Source organism: Eleutherodactylus coqui, chromosome 2 (genome assembly GCF_035609145.1).
Source record: "Eleutherodactylus coqui strain aEleCoq1 chromosome 2, aEleCoq1.hap1, whole genome shotgun sequence".
Taxonomy (NCBI): Eukaryota; Metazoa; Chordata; class Amphibia; order Anura; family Eleutherodactylidae; genus Eleutherodactylus; species Eleutherodactylus coqui.
Genome location: NC_089838.1, coordinates 299945799 through 299956750, shown reverse-complemented (window position 1 = coordinate 299956750; position 10952 = coordinate 299945799). Strand labels below are relative to the sequence as shown.

General features: G+C 45.6%; 1 protein-coding gene across 1 annotated transcript in view; it reads left to right on the top strand.

The window, feature by feature from the left end:
• Positions 1 to 1481: 1481 nt before the first annotated feature.
• BMP1 (bone morphogenetic protein 1) overlaps positions 1482 to 10952 on the top strand; it is a 115988-nt gene continuing 106517 nt past the window's right edge. Inside the window, exon 1 of the mRNA XM_066593465.1 lies at positions 1482 to 1738. Coding sequence (XP_066449562.1) covers positions 1486 to 1738 — 253 coding nt within the window. The 5' untranslated portion in view covers positions 1482 to 1485. The remainder of the gene's footprint in view (positions 1739 to 10952) is intronic.

Here is a 10952-nt window from a genome sequence, read left to right as displayed (position 1 = left end):
TACCTATACAGAGAAGTAATAGTCTGCAGAGACCTATACAGGTAGAGACGTAATACTCTGCACGTAATATTAGAGGTAGACGTGTGGTAGACTGTACTCTGCAGATACCTATACAGGTAGAGAAGTAATAGTCTGCAGATACCTATACAGAGAAGTAATAGTCTGCAGAGACCTATACAGGTAGAGACGTAATACTCTGCACGTAATATTAGAGGTAGACGTGTGGTAGACTGTACTCTGCAGATACCTATACAGGTAGAGAAGTAATAGTCTGCAGATACCTATACTGGTAGAGAAGTAATAGTCTGCAGATACCTATACAGGTAGAGACGTAATACTCTGCACGTAATATTAGAGGTAGACGTGTGGTAGACTGTACTCTGCAGATACCTATACAGGTAGAGAAGTAATAGTCTGCAGAGACCTATACAGATAGAGAAGTAATAGTCTGCAGAGACCTATACAGGTAGAGACGTAATACTCTGCACGTAATATTAGAGGTAGACGTGTGGTAGACTGTACTCTGCAGATACCTATACAGGTAGAGAAGTAATAGTCTGCAGATACCTATACAGAGAAGTAATAGTCTGCAGAGACCTATACAGGTAGAGACGTAATACTCTGCACGTAATATTAGAGGTAGACGTGTGGTAGACTGTACTCTGCAGATACCTATACAGGTAGAGAAGTAATAGTCTGCAGATACCTATACAGATAGAGAAGCAATGGCCTGCAGATACCTATAGAGGTAGAGAAGTGACAATCTGCAGACACCTATACAGGTAGAGCAGTGATACTCTGCAGCAATGTACCTAAGCATGTGGAGACATAATACTCTGCACATGACATTAGGGGTAGAGGAGTGGTAGGCTGTATATAGCCTGCAGAACCTATGCAGGTAGAGAAGTAATAGCCTGCAGCTACCGATACAAGTAGAGCAGTGATACTCTGCAGGATTGTACCTAAACATGTGGAGGCGTAATTCTCTGCACATAACATTAGAGGTAGACAGTACACACATATATGTACTCTGCAGATAAAGAAGTAATGGCCTGCAGATACCTCTACAGTTAGAGACCCGATAGCCTGCAGATACCTATACAGTTAGAGACCCGATAGCCTGCAGATACCTATACAGGTAGAGACGTAATAGTCTGTAGATATCCATACAGGTAAAGAAGTAATAACCTGCAAATATCCATACAGGTAGAGAAGTAATAGTCTGCAGATATACATACAGGTAAAGAATAAGTAATAGCCTGCAGCTATCCATACAGGTAGAGCAGTGATACCCTTGCAGGTGAAGTAGGACTCTGCAGATACAGGTAGAGAAGCAATGCTCTGCACGTACCTGCTGAGTGCAGCATCCTGCAGCTGCTCTCCCCAGAGGTGCGATGCTCTGCACACATGTCCTGCACTGCTGGGGAGGTTAGAGGTCCCGGCGCTCTCCTCCCTCCCCATTACTGGCTCTTTCCCAGGGACACAATGATATCCAGGCTGGAGAGGGGGCTGATCCGCAGGAATCCCGCCTCCCCGAGCCCAGAGCAGAGCAGGCGGCAGCCCACAGCCAGAGCCTGGGACCGAGCTGCCGGGATGCCCGGGACAGGCAGAGCTCCGCTGCTGCTCCTGTGCCTGCTGCCGGGGCTGCTGCTACTGCGGGGACACGGCCAGGAGCTGCCGGACTATGAGCTGGATGAGCCGGAGGAGCACATAGACTACAAGGACCCCTGCAAGGCTGGTGAGGAGGGGGAGACCCGGGGAGGAGGGGGCAGAGCAAGAGGGGACACCGAGGGGGGAGGGAGAGAACTTCGGACACTTCACAGATGACTTTATATTGGGGCTCTATGACAAGTGTGTGTGGCCCTTTAAACGAGATGCCAGACCTCATCAAAGTTTTCTAGGTGCCTCAATTCTTCGCAGACTTTGGTTTATCGTTCGCCATCGGAAAAGTTATGGTTACCTATTGCAAGGTTGCGCCAAACGTATGTAGAAATGAGTGCGAAAAGTTTAACGGAATTTCCAGATTGCTTTTCTATAATTGGACACGACGGACGTACATTTGTAATATCGCCATTACCGCACAATAACTGGAATAATCTTATTTTTCATCGTGTCGGAAAATAACGTCTGTTGCAGATTTCAGCGCTGTCATTTGCACCATTTAAAGTGTCTAATCCTATAAAAAGGAGTCATTTGTTCTGCACACTAAAGGGGGCGCCAATGAGCTCCTCTGCTTCGGACCTCCATTTAGATAAACTTCTCGGTGCAGGAGAACCCAACTCCGCTTCTGCGTACCATGATCATCTGAAAATCTGCCCTGTATGTGGATGGCTTGCCTAGTATAGCTTATTTCTATACAGTTGTAGTTGAGCTGAGTTTGTCATGGAACTAGGGCGCTATAAGTCTTCTAGGCTTTCTTCACCCGGAGCGAAGATTCCGTTCACCGCATTCGCCCCGTAAGTCAGAGCGGCGCATGCAGTCCTGTGGAAAACCGCACACTCTTGTCTTGAGTAAGCCAAATGTCAAACTGAGCTCTGCTACATCTGTATGTATTTAGATTGCTGTTTGGGACCTCGGAGGCGACATCTGGCTGTTGCGACATTGTTGTCCGTCCCGGTCATCTTGGTTTAGAACGGTCGTCTGTGATAATTTCCTGGATGTACGAACTGATGTGTTGTGCTGGAAACTTGGTCCTGCCACACAGACATGTTCCGTGCGCAAGTGTCCAGAGAGGGCGCTCTATCTACACGGCTGCATTTATGTAACACTGGTGACACTTGGCGTGGGCTGTGTGTATGTTTCCTACTGTCGCGCTCTTACGTACGGGGATAAAGGCTACTTGAAGGAATACGTAAGGTTCTGTTTGTACGGGCGCCCTTGTGGTTTCGGGATATGAACGCTGAGACGTTTTAAAAAGTTTTTCGTCTTGACTCCCCCAACTTTCCAAAGGGCTCATTCACACGGACTAATGTAGATTTCGGTCCGTGAATATGCTGCGTATTCGGTGCATGGTCCTGGTTGCGTTTTTTTGTACACGTACACACTGCGTATTTACACGCGCAAAAGGGTGACTACCCACTACAGTTCTTTGTCTTTGCGAAATTCGCAGGGTTTTTTTTTTTCTCCAGGGGTCTATGGGACTTGTTAATGTTAAAATCGCATCACGCAAAATTGCGATTTTTGCCGCGATGTGTTTTTAACATTAGAAAGCCCCACAGACACCTGGAAAAAAAAAATGCAGCAAATTTGCAAGCGCTAGTGGGTAGTTACCCAAAATCCGCAAGCGGGAACCATTGATTATGTATCAAGCGTATTTACGCATTTCTATTGACTTCAATCGGCTCTTTCAGTCTGTAATACGAATCAAAATGGGCATGCTGCGTTTGTTTGTTTTTTCTCGCGTGAAAAAAGCGCAAATGTGATTGAAATCAATGGGTTGTCTTCACGCCATATTAGGCCGGGCTCACACGATTGGATTGGAATTACGTATTACGCGACTCTGTTCGCCCGTGTGATGCGCAGGTAATCAATTACATTGCCTTATGCAGTTCCACTCACATTAGCCTGTTGAAATTGCGTAATCCGCTAGCACAAAATAGAACGCAGCATGTTGTATTTTGCCGCGTGTATACGTGAGATAGAGCCCATTGTTCTCTATTGTCGCGTATATGCGCATTGCGTATGGGCTGCGGATATACGTGTCATTGCTAAGCGACGGCGTGGGAAATTTAAAAAAAACAACTGATATACTGAGCATGACCGCCTGCGTCAGTACACAGTCCTGCGCAGTATAATTTTGCCGCTATACGCGGTTGTACGCCGTAAAATGCTGTGGGAGCCCCGCGGCATTGTACACTTATGGCCAGGTGCACCCGGCCTTGCACATGTAAAGAATTTGTGCAAATACGTCCGTGTGAGCGAACCTCCTATATGTGCACAGGGAGCTTCAGCGATCTGCTGGGAAAAGCCTCATAAGAACTGCTGATATTTTTATACAGGGTGGGTCACGGAAAAGTAGCCCGACACCACACACTTGCGAAAGCTCTCTAGAAAAAAAAAATCTTTGTTGCCCCTAGCAACCAATCACAGTGCAGCTTTCACTTTACTTCAGCAGTGTAAGAAATGAAAGCTGTGCTGTGATTGGTTGCTATGGGCAGGTTTCTCTTACACAGCTTTCATTATAGTGTGGTTCCGGCCTAGTCCTCCATGGCCGCCCTGTGTTACATTAGGCTACATTGTATTATGTGTCATCTCCACACATCCTTCCTTCCATTCGGCTGTCAGGATTCTTCATGGAATGTTCTTGAGGTCCATATTTGTCTCCCTTCATCTTGTTGGTCGTCTTTTTCTCCTGGCAAATCTTCTGTGTATCGTCGCCTTTTCTCCTGGACAAGGTCTCCCCGAAATACGTCCGCAGCCCCGCTGCTTGACCTTCAGAGGGTTGGGATAGGTCAATGACCCACTTTTCTTGCCATCTCCCGCATGAGAAAAGACCTCAGTACTTTCCTGCCCCCTTTAACCCTTCATCATTCTCATCTATGACGCACTGGCTTAACTATAGAGGATGCGGTTGCACCCGAGCCCAGGAGCCGTAGGGGCCCCATCAGGCCTCTCTTCCCCCTATAGGGGGCCCATCAGGCCTCTCTTCCCCCTATAGGGGGCCCATCAGGCCTCTCTTCCCCCTATAGGGGGCCCATCAGGCCTCTCTTCCCCCTATAGGGGGCCCATCAGGCCTCTCTTCCCCCTATAGGGGGCCCATCAGGCCTCTCTTCCCCCTATAGGGGGCCCATCAGGCCTCTCTTCCCCCTATAGGGGGCCCATCAGGCCTCTCTTCCCCCTATAGGGGGCCCATCAGGCCTCTCTTCTCCCTATAGGGGGCCCATCAGGCCTCTCTTCTCCCTATAGGGAGCCTGGTACTATGAATAAAGCATTAGGCTGGGGTCACACGGACAGAATTTCAGCGGAATTCTTGCGAAATGGCTGCACTGAAAAACCGCGGGATAAACGTAGCTTCAAAACCCGCAGGTTTTGGAGTGGCTTCGCCATCGGCATTCCACTGCGGCTTTCTCTCCCCATAGAGAGGAGAGAGGCCGCTGCGGAAACAAGAAAAGAATTGACATTCTGCATGTTAGTTTTCGCGCGGCTTGGCCGAAGCCTGTGGACGAGATTTTTGCAAAATCTCGTCCACTTTGCTGGCTAATCCCGGGATTAGGAGCCACGGGCAGAATTGCCATGCAGACTTTCCGCACGGAAATTCTGCGGTAATTCCGCCCATGTGAACCCAGCCTTATAGTTGGCGGCCCTTGCATTGGGGCCTAGAAGCTTCAAGTTACACCTCTGCTGCGAGCGTTAGGCTACACTCACACAGGCGAGAAACTTAGCTCAATATTGCAATTGGTAGCTCGCAATTTTTTTCTTTTTTCTGCAAAATGATGCAATTTTGCTTAAAAATTTCATGACTTACATGAAAATTTTGGTTTTCAGTCACGTGAAAAGATCGCAAGTGCTTTCTATTGACTTTGATGGGGAAAAATTCCATGACACTCGAATGCACATTTCCTATAGGAAACGATTCCTTCTGCTGGAATGCCAAAAAATAGAACATGCTGCACCTTTTTTTTTTTTTCCTCACTGCATCAATGCAAACGAAAAATCGTTCGTGTGAATAAATCCATTCCCAAGAACGTGTTTCATATTCGTGCATCTCGCATCGCACATAGCTTGCGCAAGATTATCGCCTGTGTGATTAAGCCCTTTTATAAAAGGCTCATTAAATTTGAAGATCTTGAAGACCGTAAAATTTAAAGACGTCTAATTAAAGGAGCCTTTTCCAATACCTATTAGGAAATTCTGAGGTAATAGAAGGAGGTTCTTAGTTCACAAGCTTCATCTGTTTGAAAGCGTTCTCACTGGAGGACCGACACATTCGTACGTTACATGAACACTTTACTGATTTCAATGAGAACTGTGCAATACTTTATTTCATCTGTGGGGGTGCTGCAGGGAATTTAAACACTTGCTCCATGACCCATGTAAACAGGCAGACATATATCTTTGTACAACTGCCTGTTTATTCTCAATGGAGGTGGGCGGGTTCTATTCACTGAACGAGTATCGATCCTGTGTGAAAGCATCGGGGCAATAATCATTGGGACGACTCTCAGGCGCCTAAAGAGGTTGTATTAAGATTTCAATTTATCCCCTATCTGGAGGATTGGGGATAGCTTGCTGATTTGGTGGAGGTCTCCCGTCGATCTGAAGAACAGGGTCCCATAACTGAATGGACGTGACAAGGAGCTGGGTGATGTATTTTTTAATACTCCTCCATGATATAGCGGCGTATGATACAAAAATCAAACTCCTTTCAAGTTCCCTTCATAGACTCGTATGGGAGAGCGTGCACAGAGGACTCTGAAAAACATGGAGCTCCTACAGTTTCTTATGTACTTCATGTACCTCTGTATAGTGTAGCATCGTGTTACGGGGTGTTCTTCTTCCTTTCAACATTCTCTATGAATTGGTATGGGAAAAAATGATGTAATTCCGAAGTACAACATGAGCCCATATTTTAAGTGCCGTGTTCTAGTTCCGTACTTGGAACTCTCAAGAAGACATAAAATGCTCACGTGTGTGAGGTTTAAAGCAAAGGATTTGCTTCCTTGCTTATGGCTTGAGGAAGAAATCCGCTGTCTGGAACAAATCTGCTAGAAGAACTTACAAATTCCATCTTGTTGGCGTCTTGGATTTATTTTAACCCAAAACCTCAGCTCAGCAAAGCAACCGCGGTAATGTCGTGTCGCTAATTGTAGATGTTCGTGGTCGTCTTCCCAGAAGCACAGGTGGATAAAAAGGGAGGAGGACTAACTATGCCGGATCCAACTTCTACTGTGCTCTACATGAAGCAAATCCTCAGAAGGATCCTACTTATTGCATAGGCTCCAATTACTCTTCCTCTCTATATAGGACCCTGATCAGTCATAAAAGCCAGAACTTCATCTGTGCTCTAAAATGTGTTGCTGTCGGGAGGAAAAAAAGGTCTGCATAAGCAATGGATATGCCATGAAAGTCTGATCCACATTTCGGTTCTAGCCCTCGCGGCGCCCAGCCCGGCTGAGTGTAGTGGACTGACGTTATGGAACAGCTGAGCAGGCCGCACTATTTGGCCGTTTTGGTAATAGAGTTGTGGGAAGCCGCCCTTAAGCCATTGTTTTCATTAATGCACCATGATCACCAGATGAGAATCAACAGTATCTAATGTACTGGTTTTCAGTTTTTTGTGTTGGGATCTCAGGGATGTGCCTACAATAATCCAACTGGTACTTTTGAAATGGTCAGAAGATAGACAATTGCCTTATGTAATGTACTCAAGAAATGGCGGGACACCTTTGTCATTGATCAATCTTGACTTGGGCCCATGAGCTATATTCCATTATTATTCCACTTTTTTTCCCCTACTCTTCAGCACTGCTTTAGAGGCTGTCTTTACAAGGGGGGCTGATATGTCCTTGGTTTTGGCCACAAAAAATTGATATAGAACAATGAAATTGTAGTTAATCTACGTAGTCCCCTCGGATATCCGTTCACGTCTGACTGTGGTCCTGCAACTTCTTCAACCCATCCAGAAAGAATTCCTTTGGTTGGGTGGCAAACCAGGTCTGAGTCGCTACAATTGTCACAAATGGAGGCAAATTTGGTTCCTTTTGAGGTGTTTCTTTAAATTAGAAAACAGATGATACGCTGATGGCGCCAGATCAGGCAAATGAGGATGAGGATCCAGCGCCTCGAAGCCCAGGTCAGCCAGTCTGCGGTCAGTGATGGCCGCTTTGTGGGATGAGGCATGGTCAAGCACGAACAAAAAATTGAGCCTTTTAGACTTTAATGCCTCTTTCAATGTATCTAGAAGTGTTGTGTAATACACGGCAGTGAAGGTAGTCCAAAGTAGTATCCCATCTTTACCTCAGAAGATAGACACCATCACCTTCTGTACTCTGAACTTCTTTAGACAGTAGGAACTACTGTGTCTCCATTCTGTTGACTCAGGATATTACACAAAAATGCACAAATCATCAATTGTCACCAGTCAAGAGAGGAAAGCATCAGTATCTTGCCAAAAATACTGCAGAATTCCCTGGAGGCTTGTATTCAGGCACACTTTTAATCTGCTGACAAACATTTTAGGACCCACTTAGCTTACACCTTACTCATGTCCTACTCTTTCTGCAAACGTTCAGAGCCTCAGCTGTCGTAATAACAGAATTTTGCCGGTGTTCCAGAATCATGTCCTGGATGGCATCTATGGTTTCCGGAATGGTCACCACTGGAGGTCTCCCGAAACGGTCTTCATCGTTGATATTGAAGTGACCGGTTTTAAATTTGGCAACTCAATTTTTGACAAAGGGCACTTTTCCACCATGTGACCGTGAATGTCTTTGGCCAACATCCTTTTCAGAAACTGGAACTTTATCGCTGTCCTTTTCTCCTTTGCCTGTATAACATAATGGCATATGAGATTACACCAAAATTTGGTTACAAAGTATTTCAAATGGTGAGCTTTCGAATGATATAACAGGAAAATAAATGAAGATCAAGAAGCCTGTGCTAATCCAAATAGGAAGGATCTAACACCTCCTCTGTGTGAGATAAATCTAACAGTTCTTTCTTAAGATTCCTAAAGTCACTTAAGAAATTATTCAATTATGGCCCTTTACTTCACCTGAGATAAGCATTGTTTATATATCTCACTCCAAGAAGATAACGGGTGCATTTGGTGAGCTAAACAAGCATGTTAATGGGGTAATTTGGGATGTTTGCCAACAGCAATCTAAGGTCTTTGGCCACCTTAAGAATAACCCCTTTAACAGTCCAGTCACCCTTGGAGGGGCAGACTTGCTTCTGATCTGCTTTATCTGAAAGTTCAAGTTTGAGTCACAAGAAAAGTTTGTTGGTAGAAGAGCTTTCTCAGGAAATGTCCGGTTGAAATAGGTGATATCCCTATTTTGTTAAGAAGATTAATGGCTACCTTCCAAAAGTCCTGCATCTTTGACTTCGGCTACTACATAAAGTTAAAAAGATTCGAACTGTAGAAATATATAGATTATAGTGCAGTTGGTTATTGAAGAGACTCGAGCAACCATTCTTTTCATTAATTCAAGACTTTGTGTTTCAAATGAAAGAGTGATAACTAGAGATGAGTGAGCATGCTCACTAAGGGCAATTGCTCGAGCAAGCAGTGCCCTTAGCGAGTACCTGCCCATTCGAGAGAAAAGGTTCGGCTGCCGGCGCGGGTGACAGGTGAGTTGCGGCAGTGAGCAGGGGGAGAGAGGGAGAGAGAGATCTCCCCGCTCTCCCCCGCCGCTCCCCGCTCCCCGCCGGCACCCGAACCTTATCTCTCGAGCGGGCAGGTACTCGCTAAGGGCAATGCTTGCTCGAGCAATTGCCCTTAGCGAGTATGCTTGCTCATCACTAGTGATAACCACTCGTTCAACGTACAATGCATAAGAGCAATATACCGTCAAAGACTAAAACCCCCATACACATTAGTGTTTAGTTGTGACCGGCCTGTCAGACCCGACCCTTTTAGAAGGTGTAAGCCGAGGGGTTTCATTAGCCCTAGGCTTAAGAAGTGAACAGTTCCCTCCCAGTACCTGCTTCAAACATGGTTGCAACACCTCCTGTCTCGGTCACCAGTTCCTCTTCCTTGGGCCAAGCCAGAACTTCTTGGCATTGTGCAAGGACCTGTGACCGCCTTCAAGGGCATGTAAAGAATTCGGAGGGTTCTTCATGGTGAACAAGAACAACTGTTTTATTCAATATAGCAACGCTTGGTGATACACCAGCAAGTCTCTTACAGAGGATGGCATATGCCTTCATTAGAGGACTCTGGTTTGCTCCTGGTTCCTCAGAATCCTTGTTGTGTCCAATAGGACTAATCATGTGCGAGATTGCTTTGAGCAGCATTTCCTGTACAAGATGATCTACCAGGCATTATGAGACGCAACCATTGTAAAACAGAATTGTCAATATGCTTACTATGTATATGAGGTTATTCTTGGCCAAGGTCATCTTGCGTACCTCCTAAAAGGATGCACAGAATACTGGAAGTGTTGCCAGCTTCCTTTCGGAAGCTAAGGATATCGTTTCTGACTTCCTTTGATTCACGTGATCTCCTGGCTTGATAACTGACAGGGAAAACCTCATTTATAACTGGTGGGAAGGTTTCTCAGGACTCGGAGCCAGCATTGGTATTTGTTGGAGGCTCCTTTCCCTGGGACCTCCACCACGCTGCTAATTGCCTTCGAGATTTCCATAACTAATAGCTAATCTGTCTGTAGGACAGCACCACGTTGTCTACATCCAGTTGCTTAATTTGACTCTTATAGGGATGAAGTTTTGACTTTTCCAGTTCTGAAAATGTAATAGTAGCATGACGGCGGCAAAGGTAGGTGTGTAAATAGTTTCCCATGGCAAATGTTGAAGAAGTTGTCTGGTTTGGGTAACCCTCCCCTCCAAGAAGCTGATTCATTGTAGATCTCAACAATTAGCCTTGCATTGCCACCCACTGACATCAATAGACGCCTATTATTTTAATCAATGGCTGAAAGACAAGCTGGCCATGTCTCCTGGCTGTAGGGAGCCTATTTTTAATTAGCCAGGATGGAGTATTGATCAAAGGTTATAACCAGGATCCAGAGAGTAAAGGGCCCACATGTACTTAGCTGGTGTACCTTAAATTTGCAGCTGGAGCCTAAGTTCATTAGTAGTTTGTTTGCCAGTTGGGGTTGTTTAAAAAGTTATCATGAGTGCAAAAAATGTTCCTATCCAGAAGGTTTCACAAAAACATTATTGGGATTTTATACTGATGTCCTAACTTTGTTACAGAAAGGCAGTGTAAGTGATGAACGGGATGTTGCAAGTAGAAGAGTAGGCTGTAACATGCGCTCGAGTACCACAGC